Raw genomic sequence first — 16,598 nt, 5'->3', positions numbered from 1 at the left:
AGGGAAAATTAAGTAGAATCTATAAAAATAATGAAACTTTGATATTTTATATTCATAATTGCTGTTAAAGTCCTAATCCCTTATTGTCTCATACTCAAATCTTTCTACCAATCATTGCAAAAATGTGCCATAACCCTGAAGTCTGCCTGCAAGACTAAAGTGTCAGGTTGGAAATTACAGATCTGTTTACTATACCTGTATTTAGATCTATGTACAACATAAAGGCAAAAAGTCTAGATTTTAAAAAAATGTTCTTGATGCCCTTACTATTGAAGCATATTCAAAGAAAACAAATTAACTCAAAGTATGCTACTAAATTTATCTACAAAGTTCAAGCCAGTGTATTGTGTAGGAATAAAACAGACATGAAATATTACTTTTTCTTTTTTATGTAATAGTTTACCATAGCTTAGCAATGTTATACACAGCATGATGGACACTAAAGACATACAGGTATGACAACTCACATCTTTTTTTCTTTCCTCACTAAATATAAGTTTTTGATCTGAATATTAGAGCTTTTTCCTTTTCAAAGCAGAGGCCAAAGAACATAGTGGTTTTTTTCTCCAGCCACGCATTCATTTTTGACAATAAGATTTAGCAAAAATAAAAAGTCCTGGTTATTTAACAGAATATTGAAGTAACCTTGCTGAGCTAGACAATGTACTTGGTAAAATGTGACTATCTTCAGTAATTTTAAAATTCTAATTAAAATATTAGAGATAACATAAAAAACCTATAATTTTGAAAATTTCTGGGGAAGAGAAACATTCACAGATTATGGAGGTAATTTTTCATAGAGAACTCAAATTCATTCACAGGCTTAATAAATATTCCTTTATATTTCACTGTCACTTAGCCATTAGGTGCTTGTCTGAGATTAGTTAAAAGGCTTTACCTCAAATGCTTGAAAGGTTAATCCTACATTGTAGTTTTCAGACACTGTTATTTTCCACACACATTCCTTCATTGGTCTGTAGTCATCAGGATAATTGGGAGACTGGATCTGGCCTTCATTTTTGTGGATCTCACCTCCACAAATAGCTGATAAAGGCATAACATTTTACTGTCAATAATGACATTTTCTGTAATTTCCCCATGCCCAAAGTGACATTATATGCTTCCATTTTCAAAACTAGTAAAAAAATTGTTCTGGACAATACTTAAATCTACCAAGGATAAATTATTGAAAACACAATTGATTTAAACCATTATATGTACTTTAGTTAGCAAATATAATTTAGCATTTCTTATAGCTCTAAACATGTCTACAGTGTTGAGGATGAATTTGTAATTATGGATAATCTAAATCTATGCATTTTACAGAATATATTTGAAGAGTCAAAATAATTAAATTTTTGTTCACCCTTGAAATATACTTAATAAACATTCTTCATTGATATTTAGTAACCTTTAGAAAAAGACAAATGAAAGCAAAATCTCATATTTTATAAAGATCTATGCATTTTAACCAACAGTTTATCACTTCAAGCTTGCATTCAGTTCAAAGAAACAGCTAATATAAATTTAAAAATATTTTAATGAAAAGTACAGGTTCTATTTTAAACAGGTAAATGTTGACTTGCTAATATACCCAATGTGCATGGGTGCCTTTGTTAACTATTTCCAGAGTATATAGAAAATATAAGACAGATTTTTCTGAAGGATAAACAGAAAGTACACACAGAAATCTTTGCAATCACTAAGTCCAAGAACATGCATATTGAGTAAATTAAAGACTGGTAAAAAACGTTTATGATTATTATCAGTGATTTCCCTGAAAAAGAACTCGGCTGAAATCTGGTGAGGGGAGGAGTTTCAAATTCCCTCTCTAGTAATTTAGCACCTACTGTCTCTTAGTGAGAAAATACTAATTTCATATGTTAGTTCTGGTGGGCGATGGTTAATTTTAAAAGGTATCTGGTTAATATTATTCTTCCATAACCAAATTATTTTTAATCTGTAAGAGGCTTACCTTCATAAACTGCTGCAAAACCCTTCCCAACCCAGTTGCTGCTGCTGCGGAACTCAATCCACATCCTGCTGTCGGTGGATGTGAGCACTTCTGGCAGTTTGTCACCACAAAACCTGCCTAAAAACATGCAACCAGTAACTGCATTTTCTGCCGCCTCTGAAGCCAAATGCTGCAAACATTTATACAAGTATTTAACATTATAGGCAGAAGTAGCAGAACCAGCTCAGTGGAACTATTCATATGCCTATGGTTAAGCACATGTGTTTCTGCAGAGCAGGACCTAACACACAAGATTTTATTATAAAGCTTTCAGAACTTTTTATTGCAGTCAGGCTCACAAGTTTAAGCATAAAACCTTAGAGGAATTAATGAAAAAAATTATTGTTAGAGGTTTTTTATATACATACAAACACATGCATTTTGGAAGGGGAAAGTGAGTACTAATCTTAAAAATGGAACAAATGTAGGTCACAGTAATACAACTGATTGTGCCTAAGGGCCAAAGAGATTTAAAAAAGTAACATCTAAATGACCTATTCTACATTACCCTCTTAAAAGTCTGCCGAGGTAGGTAAAATTTCTGTTTTTCTAGTTGATAGAGAACAGGAGAAGAGGATAATTACTGTCTAGTCTTAACTGTTTCTTCTTTATTTACTGTTCAAGGCCAAGAAAACAGACATTCACTGTTAGAGAGCTGTCCTCTGTATCTGGGCACTAGCATTATGGGAGGTGAAATCCTCCCACCAACCTTCTGAATTAAAATAGGATGACTGCAGCTTTTACATTTCAGTTGCAACTCAAATTTAATTCATTATTGCTTTGCATTTGTCTTCTCTGCAAGAGCAGGGAAGGACACACAAGGAACAAGAGACGCAATCTGCCCCAAATCTTAAAGGTACAGGCACAGAGCTTGTAACAACAGCTCTAGAGCAGATGCATGTTCTCATCACATGACCTATGAATCTCCCATCACATGCTCTATAGATTAGTGTGTAAACGTCTTCCCTATTTCTCTGGAAAAAAAAACCAAAAACTATGGCAGCTTCATAATTCAATATCCATAAGCAAAGCAAAATCTTGCAGATTTTATAGCTGTCATCTTTCCACACTTGCAGCTGAATAATAGCAAGCTACAGCGAAAGGAGGGCTTGAGGCTTGAAGTCAAGGCCATTTAGAGGGTTTTTTTCCCATCCCCAGGTTTAGATCCATTCTAGACACCTGAAACCCAAGAAGTTTGTTGTGGGTTCAAGAGCAGGTCCACTGAGCCCAGTGAGTGCGGTGCAGTGGACGGTGCAGCGTTTAACAGTTGCATACCAAGCAGAGAGGATTTTCTCCAGTAGCCATCTCTTACTTCAATATAGTCGTACCAACAGAGACTGCTCTTGTAAAGGTCCATGGTGGTAAAGTTTAAAACGATCTGCAACCAGATGAGAAGGCCTAAATAAATCATGTGTGGTAAATAAGAGAAAAACAATCTCAACAACATTCTGAAGAACTGAAGCCAGAGTGGTCACCTGTAATGGAATTCCAACCATTCAGACATTTAATTATCCTCCCCTCAATTATTTCTTTGACTAAGTACAAGTTTACTGGGAACATGAAAACTTTATTTTATTTAATCTTATATATTTGCAAAAATTCAAGACAAACTACTACGCAGAGAGTTTTTCACTGAAAAATAAAAATTTGAGAATGCTAATTAGGTAAAATATTAGAGTACTATAATTTTAAGTATGTTACTTGATAATTCTACTGCCAGTTTCTCTTCCATTACATTTTGACTATAACCAGCACAGACTATAATCAGCTGCAAATAAAAAAAAAAAAAATTAAATAATTGTTTTATTTTAGTTTGTGCGTCTCCTACTACTGTTTTGACAAGAAATCTTACTTTCAGACACATAAATGTTGACAATGTTGGACAGTAATTCTGAAAGAAATTTCACTAATAAGACACAGTGTACAGTCCCTTAATGATTCTTAATGAACCTATAATAAAGCTTTTTATAGAGAAATATGAACTTTTTCTGGAACTTTTGAACTTGGACTCCAAGTATTATTGAGAGTATCTGTAAACAAGCATATTTTCAATACTTACTACAAGGACTACCCTTACATTAAATTACATTATCCCTCTTTTAGAAATATTAATCCTAAACTTCCATAAACTTACACTTTTAACACAGGAATAGGATTTTTCCTGATCACACATTGACATAATAGCTACAGTTCAAAGCCTGAGCGACTGGGATAGTCTTAGCCTCATGTCCTGCAATTACAGGGATAAATCCAAACAAGCAGGTCAAAAGTTATTCATATTTTGTACTATGAAATTACTTCCAATTAATACCTTTTAATTGGATTTAGGTGTACTTGGAAAAAAAATTCATCTGCTTCAGAATCAGTTCCTCAGTGTACATAAATAAATATTTCTAACTGAAATTCTTCTCCCTTCACATTTGAGCATAGAATTGGTATTATCTTAGCTTTGATCCTAGAAATTTGCAATTGAAACCTGCCATTATAAAACAAACACAAATTGCTGCACAGGAGCAAGTACCTCACACTGCAAAAATACATCTCCATGGCAGCCCATGGAGCAGCTGTGAGTGTCAGTTGAAAGGAGAGGAATTTACCATTGTTCCAGATGCAAGGCAAAAATTTTAACACCATAACTGGAAAAATGAACCCAGTCAGATAAAATGGTTTAGTTCCATCTCAAAGTTCTTGGTTTCATGCACCCTTTCATGGATATTTAACACACAGGACATTTTGCCTTTACTACTCGGGCAGGGGCAGTCCTTCAGGAAGATGTACTGAATAAATAAATGCACAAATATTGCCAGAATTCCAAAACCACCTATTTACCATGAGAAATATGAAAAGCTGGCTAAAAGTAAAAACATTCATATGCTTTACTCTGCTTCAGTTTTTTTACACATTTTCAATTTCTATTTGAATCTACTTCAGAAGATGGCAGAGACCATTCTCTCATTCACAAATAAATTCTCTGTCTTTGGCAGAATTTTTCTCCTTCAACTCTTCCTTCAAGTAAAGAGACCACACCAACATACAAAAATTTTGTTCTCCTCAAATCATTCACTTTGCAGTCCAGATTCCCGCTAAACTCCTACCTTCTTTTTTTCTCAAAAGGTAAGTAGGTATCTCTGTTTGCATTTAGCCATACTGCTTGGAGAGCCTTCCGTCCTCACCAGTCCTGTCCTTTCCCTGCCATGCCAACTTTACTCCCCGATCTGTGCAGTCAGAGGGGTTCACAAGAGGGAGCCCCTTTTCTTTGCCCTGATGAGATGCAGACAGCTGCTTACACAAACCCAGCTGGCTCTGCTGGAAGCAAGCCACAGAAGCCACAACCTGTACCTCCTCCACTGCTTCAACTCCTTAGAGCCTGGAGGTCTCTCTCACCACTCTAACCACAAGTTTCCCTTTTTTCCATGACACAGCTGAAACATCAGATTTTTTCTCTGGTTTTTGTTTGGAAATTCACCTTTTTCCAAACCTTAGTTGCCAGGATAGGGGTGGGAAATGGATCAATGTGTCAAAGTGCTGCTATCTAAGTGGAAATGGTTAAAATTTAATGAGCCTCCTCAATGGCCCCTGCTTTTGAAACTACATGAAATAACCTTCACAGCCTTTTCTCACTCTGGCATGCCAAGGTATTTGATGATACATCAATTTCTTAACACTGACCAGAATTCATTAGCTGTACATAGGCTGAACCCCCAATCTGTCACAGCACGATTTCTGGTCATGAACCAAACAAGCTTAAATATATTTAAGATTCCAATTTGCTGTTCTGCAAAGTACTAAATAGAGCTACAGACAAGGCAGAGCTTGTTCAAGGGGACAGGATGGCTGAGAGGCTTCCCAGGAAAAGCAATCAATGGGTATTTGTCAGCACAATTAAAGAATTATTGATTACGCAGCAGATTGGATTGTGCTACTGCAGCTTCCAAGAGAATATATCATACCTCCTACTGCCTAACAAAGCACAAAATATAAAACAAATACCAGTAATACAAACCAAGGTATTTGCAGGTGGCATTTTTTTACCCATATCAATCAAGGATTTTTCTGGCCTATTTCATCTTTCATGTAAAACATTAAGGAAAACTGAAAAGTAGTGTAATCTATTCAAAAAGGCAGATTCAAATAAAACATTGGCACGGTTGCAACTCTCCCTATGCCAGTAAAATTTCTATACACCAGAAGGCAGGATTCTCCCTGGCTGGGGGCATACAGCATTAATAACACTATCCTCCCTCCAAGACTTTTCTGTGTATAGATATACTGAGTACAGCTTTTACAGCTACATTTTACCATGTAGTCTTAAGTCTCAAAAGTAAAAGGTAAAGAAATAAATTGGGAAAGGAGTCAGTCCTCTCACGTTGCTGACTTCAACACAGGGGCTTTCCCCCATTAATATTCTGTCCAGTATAATGCAGCTTCAGTGGTGATTACAAACTCAAGGCATATTACACTGGTGTCTACAGATAGGCTTACACAAAGTTGGAGTATGCTATAAATACTTAAACATCAACATTAACTCATACATTAGAATTTTTTTCAAGAGCAAATAATTGTAGATGAACACACTTTTTAATTTTTTTTTAATGGAGCTCTGGAAGAAAACTTAAGCCATTTTTGTTGTTATCACAATCATGTCTAAAATGCAACACAAATAATGGGGACATACATTTACTATCTAGAGTAATTTCCATCTTTTGCACAAACATTCTCTTATTCATCTCTTCATTTTTTTTCCCTGACAACATGCTGAGCCACCCTTTTCCTCCCAGCAGACAGTGTTTAGGTTTCCTCCTGGCTCTGGCTCTTGCCCAAAGGAGGGCAAACACTCTCCAAATGACTTTTCTTTCATTCCCCACAGTAGCAAATGCCCTTACAGCTCCTCAGGATCTATTAGAACAACAAGAGTGTATATTCTTGGCATCTACCAGGACCCTGACCTGAAAGAAACACTGAACAAAGTAATAAAATCAGGAGAAAAGAATGTCCAACTCATACATAGTGGGAGATTTCTGAGACAAATTACTGAACCATCTGGGGGCAAGTGCTGGGTCTTCCTATTTGAACTTGCCAGTACTGAATCTGTTAGATTTGATATTCCAGTCTTTGTTTCTGTATATTAGTCTTTAGTACTTGACGCAGACATCTTTTCACTAAAAATCCTTTCTTTAGGATTTTTCCTTCTGAGAAGCTCAGAGGCCTCAGAGACAGAATGTAAACAATGGTTATCTGCTGCTGTGGAATACAACAGGTGCACCTGTGATTGGCCCATCTTGGATGTTTATAATTAATGGCCAATCAAGGACCGAGCTATCTCGGACAGAGTCTGAGAGAGCTGCCTTTGTTATCATTCTTTTCTTTTCTATTCTTAGCTTAGCTAGCATCTGAGAAAACCTGTCCTTCTTTTTCTTTTTAGTATAGTGATAATGTAATATATATATATAATAAAATAATAAATCAAGCCTACTGATCATGGAGTCAACATTCTTGTCTCTTCCCTCATCCAAGAACCCCTGTGAACACGGTCACATTTGACTGCTTGATACTAGCCACTGCTCCACATGAGGTAACTTACATCCTTTTTCCTGCATATTTTGTCTTAGATGAAGCTTTTTATCACTCCCTCCTTAATTGTTTTGAAGCAGCCTGATATTTGAGCCAATAATTTAAATGAGATTTAGTAGCACATTTTGAAAGCGTACACAAAGAAGGACAGGTTTTGCTTTCACTAGCATGGCACACTTCTCTCTCCGAACTGCTCTCACCAAGCCCATTCCTCCCCCCACCACAATACTGATCACCAGAAAGTAAAACTATATGCATTAGAACCAATTCCAGGGAACACCCACAGTGACACATTCTTTACTCATGTTATTATGGTTCCATTTCAGAAGCATCTTATTGAACACACTAAGAACTTCCTTAGTCAAGCCCAAGCTATCGGCCCCATACAGCTCAGGTCAGCTTGCCCATGCTGGGAAATGGACCATTCAGGAGCCTGAATCACCTCTTCTACCTTTATATTAAACCATAAACTGAACTAGGAGCCAGTTTTAAAGGGAGTTCATGATGCAAACATACTGCAAATTGAAATCATGCCTTTATTTCACAGGCACATCCATTGAATTGATGATGAGTTCTAATGCCACAGATCAAAGTGAAGTCAATAGTACAGAACCCATGGTCCCATTTTTTATGACACTCCATTATTTTCAATTAATATGCATCTTTTAAACTTAAAAAAAAGAAGCTAAAAATCACAACATTTTACTTTGAAAATAGTATCTGTGTCTAGCTAAAGGAACATTAAAATACCTTCTCTCCTGGGGTCACAGAGATTCTCCATATGCAGTGTGTGTAGGAAGGATAACCATTTGGAAACCCAGGAGAAGAAAAGTTGCCTGTAGATTCCTGCAGTGTTTCTCCACAGGCTGAAAGAAACAAATTACAGTAAAAATATAAAATGTAATGTGCCTAACGGAGAAAAATGCATCTTTCCAATATCTACTCAGAATTCATTTAACTCACTGCAGATGCAGAATGGAAAATAAACTGGTTAGTTTACAATTTATTAAAAGCTTTTTTTTAAGCCAGTTTGACATTTATTCCATTTTATGCAGCATGTTTTTATTCCATGAACTATTTCACTTGTGTGCTGTCTACTGACATAACCAAAATTATGGCAGCCTTAAAAATATCATTGCTGTCAATCAACTGCAATATTATACATAGAACTCTTTTGGTAATTAAAAAAAAGTTAGACAGCCTTCAAGAACTAGAAGAAATGCTAGCACAACGTGACTTGTATCACACTGAAATTTTTTCAGTGGTTTCATTTAATTTAGTCCTTTACCCACATGAAAAACTGATCTGACCTAAACTCGCTTATTTATGTTGGTGAAGAAAACTAAGTCCTGTATTCCACAAAGTCTCTTAGCAAAAATGATTTGTAGTAATAAAAGCAAAGCAAATGTAAGGTCTTAAAATACCAAGGGCTTTTATATTCTTTATTATTGAAACTTTTAGCACCCTTCTCTCACCTGTCAATCATGCTGCTAGATGCTGGCTAATAAATCATCTTCACACTAAAATTTAACATTGGAAGTTACTACCAGCCTCCACCATTAAAACTGACTTTGGTATGTGTTGCACCTTAGTCAGTCATCTTTTTTGACCTTAATCAAATTTTTTCTCCCACTGATGTTGCAGGTGTGACACAAGATATGAATTTGATATTATCTCATGACTAACAGTGTAATCAGATCTGCAGTGCTTTCAAATTACCATTGCCAGCAGGTGAACAACCGTGTCATCAAAATATTGATGAATTATAAATGTTCTGGAAAATCTTTAAATAAAAGAGGACAAAGGAAAAGATTGCTTATGACAAAAAGACAGACAACACAGCTGTAAAGCTGTTTTGTTAAAATGCACCTAAGATGTGATTGGACAACTACACTGTTATATCAGGTGGAAATTATATTCAAGGCATTAAATATGCTCTCTGACACTCAAATGATTATCATGATAAGAAGAGAAAGGAAAGAGTGGCATGGCTCTCCAGAAATGTAACAGCTGAAGCTACCATCACTGTGTCCTTTAGGAACTAAACACGAAAATAAAATATTTTCCTCTCTTCATTTAAAAAATGTGGTTTTATCTTTAAAAAGATGCAGGCAGCTGCAGCAAGTGACATTTCTGCACGAAGCCCTTTCAATGAAATGGCTATATCTGTATTAACCTGGGCTAATGTGTCAATTTCTTTTTAACACAACAATGAATGCAAAGTCATTTAAGTTGCAGAGTCCTGTACTGGGTTACCCCAGAGCTGGTGAACTGTGCCAGAGCTTACAGTGCCTGAGTAAAACACTTCAGAAAAAGCCAGCAGTGAAATTGTTGGAGGACAGTAGGGCCTAAAGATGAGACATTCACAAGAATCCAGGTACTCCTCTCACCCCTTTTAGAGCCCTGTTATTCTTCCTCTCATCCATGGTTTCATTAAATCCATGCTCAATATACAGAAGATGTATACAGACCTAAAACAATAGCTGTTAAGTTGCAAAAGGAGTCATGGAACTTTTTTTTTTCCCCAGGAATTACAGAATAAAGCTATTTAATATGAAAATTTACCTTCTATCCTTATTAAATTCCTGGAAGCTCTCGATCAAATTAAAATTATTTTCAGAAATATCTCTAAATTTAACAGAGGCATATGAAATTTTGTAAGTAGATTGCTTCTACTAAGAATTAACACAATCAGAATTTATAAAACGCACTTGGGCTTCATGTGTTTTGCCATATTTATCTTTTAATTGTAAATTCTTGATTACTCAAGGGAGCTATAACAGGAACAGCTTATACCAATCAATAGTTGAATTAATTTTCTATGAGATTTGAGCTCTAGGCTGGCTTCCAAAGCTGCAGTAGACAGGGTGATATTTGGGAATTTCTTGTTGAAAAGCACATTTCTAGGCAACGGGAAACAGTTAAAGTTCTATCACTAGAGAATGTAAAGATTGTATTTGGACTGTAGCAACTGCAGTTGGTTTATAAGACAGAATATTACATTTTTTTTTTTACTGTATAATGATCCACTAGTAATGAAATCCACTTTGGGAGAGAAACGTGGAAGGAAAATGAGTGGTAAGGGCCACTTATTTAAATTTCATTTCATACTTATTTTAGTATATTTCAAGTCAGAGGATATCAATCACAACTTAAATCTTATATACTTTAAATAGCAATGCTTTACAATGCTTTAAAAAGCATTTGTACATTTTTATTCCTTTGTTAATCATTAACATTTGCCAAGGTTTTCTCTGATGCTTTTCCCCTCCTTTCAAATGTCATGCCTTATATCAATTTTACTAGGCTAGACCACTTGCAGAAATGCCACTTTAGCTTTCCCCACACACATACTCTAGCCATAAAAGCCACTCTCCTCTGCTTTACAGCTTGAGAAGGTTAGACATCTAATAAGGCTTCCCATGGTTAGGAGAGCGAAACTATTTTTGCTTTCCTTGTAAAGATTAGCACTGGGTGTAGGCAGCAGGTAGATTATGTGCTTATACAAAGCCATTCCCACCAGTGTACTCTGCAGCAGTGTTTAATTACACAGCCTGAATATGACACCTCTCTGGGCTGGCCTGCACACATGGCGAAGTCCCATCAAGGATTACTGTGAAATCTGCAAATGATGAAGCCCAGATCCCCCAGGACACTTAGGGAACCAAGTCTCATTCCTTTGCACATAGCACTAGCAAATGCATAGCATCATTTATGGCTAATTTGAGTTCACCCTTTTTCTTTAAGTTCTTTAACACTTAGACACAAGTCGGTACAACTATACATATATAGCATAGAAAGCTGCCACAGAGTCCTAAAAATATCTACTGCTGATCATATTCTTGTTAAATCAAAAACTTAAATCAGTTTACTGCAACTCAGGGTCTTACTATTGACTTGATTCCTCATAATAGTTATAAGGAAATTGTCTTAATCTAAAAACCCTAATTCTCCTTATGCAGTAAACAAAGGCTGACTTTTGAAGGTGAACATTCTTTTCAAATCTAATCCATGCAATTTGTAAATTTGCTGAACTTCGTCCATCCACCTTCTCTTCCTCTAAACAAATTTCTCCCACCAGTCTGAGACTTTCCTATCCATTATGCATTCCCACTTTATACACTTTTTTTTTGTTCTTTTGGCACATGAGTATCTTTCTCCATTGTTTTCCTTTCTTATTCTTCTGCTCCTATTAGGCTACATATAAATGTTAACTACAATTTCTATATAAAACTATAGAGGCAGACCGGCATTGAAATTTTAGCAGCTAGAAGAAAACACATTTTATTATTCAATTAGACTGTCTGAAAACTGTAGTACATCCAACCTTGAACTTCAAGTTTTATTCTCAAATACCAAGACAATCAAAATTCAAAATTAGATTGGCAGAGGAAGGACTTCAACTTAGTTGTTTTCTTTCCCCTTATTATTCCATCACATAACAATATAATTTGGTTTTAAAATGTAACAGATCCCTATCAGCAATTACGTTTTCCTTTTACAAAAATCCTAAGGAAAAGTTAAAAACAAACCAAAATTGCTGTTGCTACATTTTAGAGACCTGGCACTTACCCGGCTGCTGAAAGGCAGGTTATCAAATCTCTGGCTTCACCAGTCTCAAAACTGTTTCTTGGTCAGTAAGCCCCTTCCTGAATAATGACCCTGAATATCCTGACTATCTAAAACACCCTGGAAGGCTCAGCTTCTTCCCTGCTGTGAGGATCACCTGTGTTTTCCAGCAGCCCTGAGCTCAACTTCATGTTCAAGGGCCCCAAAAAAGGACTTGGGCCTGCAACTGTTTGCAGAAATAATTAGAACTCCAAACAAAACACACAATACTATAAAATCCTTTATCATAGAAGTGTGGGTCTCTGTAAAATGCTGATTAAGTCATCGGTTTCTGCATTTTCATTGCATTGCATTTAAGGGAGCACAAATGAACATATGAAAAAATGCAGATAATTATTAAGGATTGAAATATTCACTGCTGTTTTATAATAAGCAGGCATCATGATTAATAACTTTTGTCTGAAATAGGAAATAAAACATACCTCCAAAGGCAACACAGTATCAGGGATTTTATTGCTATGTACTAGAATCATCATTTGATTCTTTACATAAAAACAAAAGCTTTATGCCTGTCTGAATTTTCAGTTTGAGTATTTGCTGAAAAATTTATTAGAAGAAAAGTACTAGATAACTTTCAGAGATTTGCTTTCTTTATTGGATTCAGTCTGGGTTGCATTATTCAGCTATGCACCTTCTATTAAAAAGATTAACTGAAAAAATAGCATTTTAAATAGTATGCTAGTTAACATTTGTAGAAAAAACTTCTGTCTTTTTCTCTCTCTTAAAACTCACTTTCTTTTATGGCATGGCTCATTTAAGTAAGGCTGGAAAGCCAATATATTTTATCCCAAATTTTGCAAAGCTGGGTGCCAAAAAAGGAGCATAATCCTTTAACCACATTCATTTTCATTGTTCATGCGACCCATGTTCACTGGTGCTGCAAAAGATATCTTACTTTTCAAATGCAAACTGCTACTGAACAACCACAGTGGTTTTACAATACTGTGAAATGAACTTTCAACAAGGCTTTCATAACATTGAAAGAAATTATAATTCTCAGTACATTTTCATGACATATATGAAAAGGATATTTTCTCTGATCAACTGTTTGAACACTAGCTCTAAATGTACGTTGCATCTTTTACAGTTTCGAAAGTGTATATTAGAGTATCATATACATACTAAACAGACTAGTTTATAGTTCCTTTCCATTTTTTTTTAAGTCAAAATGATCATGAGATACTACCTACTTGCCCAGCAGTTTTACTTTTATATACTTTTTTCCTCCAAAACTTGTCTTGTATCAAAATATGTATATATTCTTTGTGTTCATGAAGCTATTGCTCTCTGTATGCTTTCATTAGAAATACTGCTGCCAAGCGTGTCATTATTAAAGTACTTTCTGTACCAAAAGGAAAGAGCAGAAATTGTTCCCAAAGGAACAGTTGTTAAAGAAAAGGTGTTTAAGTGGTTTCTGCTTTGGCAGGCCCAGAATCTCTGTGCCTGTTCTCAGTATATACAAGAGCATGATTCAGCGTGCTTACAGCACAAAGGAAAAGCACATTTCAGCTGTACAGTGCATCTTCATTAGATCTATCGCTGCTGGTACAAACTTGAAGCAACTCCATTACTTTAACACTAAAGATTGCTTTCTTTAGTCCTTTTGTGTTGATCGGGTGGTTGAAAGTGGCACTGTATCTAAGTTAAAACAGCTCCTGAGATGTCATTCATTCCCATGAGGAGCAGTATGGCTGTAAGCCTAGGTGGCTCAGAGCTGGGGTGTCCAGCCTCCCACAAGGATCTTGCTGGTAAATTCTGACTGAGAGACGGCACTTCTGAAATTCTTTGGTTGACACCAAAGGTTAACAGTGGTATCAGCAGTAACTAGAGCAAAGAGATTAAAAACTTCTCCTTTGAGATCTCCACCATTCTGGCAGCACTTAGTGAAGAAAGAGCACTAGAGAACAACACGAACCATAGGGTTGACTCTGGGTTACTCCAGGCTTGCCACTGATGTCTCTGAGACAGACAGCAACTCAACCACATTATTTTGAGATAAAAAATTAATATGCATTCAAATTATAGGATGACAGAATTAGGCAGAAGATATTTAAATTTTAAATGTATCTGTTAAAACTATAGAAATTTTGTAGAAAGATCTAACCATCTCATCCACACAAGAGTTTACAATTTGGTTGTCCTCACTTCTTTCATTGACACATTTTAAAAAAATATAATGGATTCACAGCCAAGCACAGTAATTCATTTTGTTCCTTCTGCACTCAACTTGAATTCAAATAAAGGACTCCAGCCAGTATGCAAACCAGAAATGATATTAAACATATTTTTCTAGTTGTTGAACAGCTAAGAGAAGCAGATTGAAATGTCATGTTGTTTCATACAGTTCATCTGTCCTTAGGTACTTTGCATTCCAGTGACCTTCTCCATAAGGGTTTTTTTTATGATTTGATTCCTCTGCAGCCTATGTCAGTTGCCAACATAGAAAGAGAATACTGAGCAGCTGACTCAAAAAGTTTATCATTGCTCTTGAACAACAAGTCAAACAGTTGCTAGTATGTGGTTTTTGTTTGTTTGTGGTGCAATACCTGGACATCTATACAGCTTTCTTGCCTGTGCAATATCTCCTTTACTTAGACGGGTACGCTGGCCAATGGCAGGTCGTATACCATTGTCATCACGGGAAGGGAGAATGGTATCCAGAAACATGCCCCTAAAAAAAATAAAAATAAAAATAGACCCCAAAAAACCCTATCAGGTTTCTCTCATAAAACTGTCTGAGTTCCATGAATGTATACCTGTTTTGTAAATCTGGTTTTCACATTTGGCATAAATAAGAGGATAATATACAGAACATTAAATGCAGACAACATGCCATAAAATTTCTCAGGTTGGCAAACTTTATGCAAAGTTACCAAAAAATAATCTTCTCTCAGTACATCAATTAACATATCAGCTTTTATATTTCTGCTAAAAAAGAGGAAGAAGATCTCTAACTACTATTAAGACTTTACAGGGAAAAGACACTGCCATTAAGCTATTGCTATATTGGAAAAAAAGATATAAAATTTCATTAAAATACATAAGTTCATCTCTAGCACAAAATTCTTAATCACAAAGCTCCTATTTTTAACAAAGTTTTTATAAGAACTCCTACAGTCTGACTTACATGTGAGAGCAGGTAAAGTCAAAGACATTTGCCAATCATGATTCTGTCAAGTGTTGTAAGACATTTAACTCCACTCTAACTGCTGACACTTTCAAAACAGAAATGCTTACTTGCCAGCCTTTACTTGCCTTGCAATAAAATATATCAACTTACCATATGTGATTTTAGTGACATTAACCTTAAATGACAAGACATCACAGAGAAATACACTTGTTCCAAATGTGCAATTTATTCAAAATTTCCCAGATTTTAAATATGATCTAAAACATTTTGCTATTCTCAAATAAATTTTAATAGACTAAGATACAAAACTACATTCTATTACCACATTGCAGAATTTAAAATCCTTCAAATCTCATAAAACAGCAGTTAACTGAAGAATATGTTTCTATAGTCTCTTTTTATTTAATTATTTATAATCACCTGTATACCTGCAGGGGTTTTATTGAAAAGCAAAACCAGTACCTTCAGACATAACAGAGATGCAAAAATTAATGAATGGTAAGGATGCCTGTAGTTAGGAATACCATTTATAAACACATACTGGTTTTTAAATTAAAACTGATGAACCATTTTGAGTATTGCAAGTATATATTACTCTCTTTATCCAGATAGATTTTTTGAGCCATCACTAGAAATTTTGTAAAGACAGAATAATCTCAGGATGTTACCCTAAACATTGAAATAAACTACATACAGCATTAATCATCTTCTAGAACAAAGACACACTATTCTTTAGAAAGTGATTGCATCTGTAAATTATAATTCTATTTTCCACTCAATTTCAGCACAACATCAAACTGATGCTTCTCATACATTGAAAAACTTTGAAAACAATCCTCAATCCTCTATTGAATGCCTTAGCACTTTAAAAAAGGAACATACTGTAAGTGTAAATACAGCATGAACAAAATCATTGTGTACGACAAGAACTTTATGATATTTTGTGATTCCTACTACTTATCTAGGTGAGCAAAGTCTAACAAACAGCTGGCAATATGCCTCACTGGGCATCACTCATGCTTGCAGGATGAATTAGTGCAAAACAATACCCAACCTCAGGGCTTGGCTGGCTATTTTTAGACAGTATGAAGTAACAAGCCCTTGTACCCTGGGGCAGGGCATGCCTGTTCATGGCACTATGAGTTTTTGCCAGCTTGGAAAGTGGTGAAATCAGGGCTAACAAATCAAATTACCTTGATGTTGTCATTGCCCTAGGACTCAGGGGGGTTCTGTCTTGTTCAATTACTCTATTTT

At 35.6% G+C, this 16,598-nt stretch overlaps 1 protein-coding gene across 1 annotated transcript in view; it reads right to left on the bottom strand.

Annotated features, from left to right (window-relative positions):
• The window catches only part of TLL1 (tolloid like 1), a 124,997-nt gene that overhangs the window by 34,907 nt on the left and 73,492 nt on the right, over positions 1–16,598 (bottom strand). Inside the window, exons 8-12 of the mRNA XM_066549052.1 lie at positions 14,761–14,885; positions 8,336–8,451; positions 3,290–3,392; positions 1,976–2,092; positions 899–1,044 (exon numbers count right to left, since the gene is read on the bottom strand). Of these exons, the coding sequence (XP_066405149.1) occupies positions 899–1,044; positions 1,976–2,092; positions 3,290–3,392; positions 8,336–8,451; positions 14,761–14,885 (607 nt within the window). The remainder of the gene's footprint in view (positions 1–898; positions 1,045–1,975; positions 2,093–3,289; positions 3,393–8,335; positions 8,452–14,760; positions 14,886–16,598) is intronic.

Source organism: Molothrus aeneus, chromosome 4 (genome assembly GCF_037042795.1).
Source record: "Molothrus aeneus isolate 106 chromosome 4, BPBGC_Maene_1.0, whole genome shotgun sequence".
NCBI lineage: Eukaryota > Metazoa > Chordata > Aves > Passeriformes > Icteridae > Molothrus > Molothrus aeneus.
Note: the sequence above shows the minus strand (reverse complement) of the source record. Positions and strands in the feature narration are given on the sequence as shown.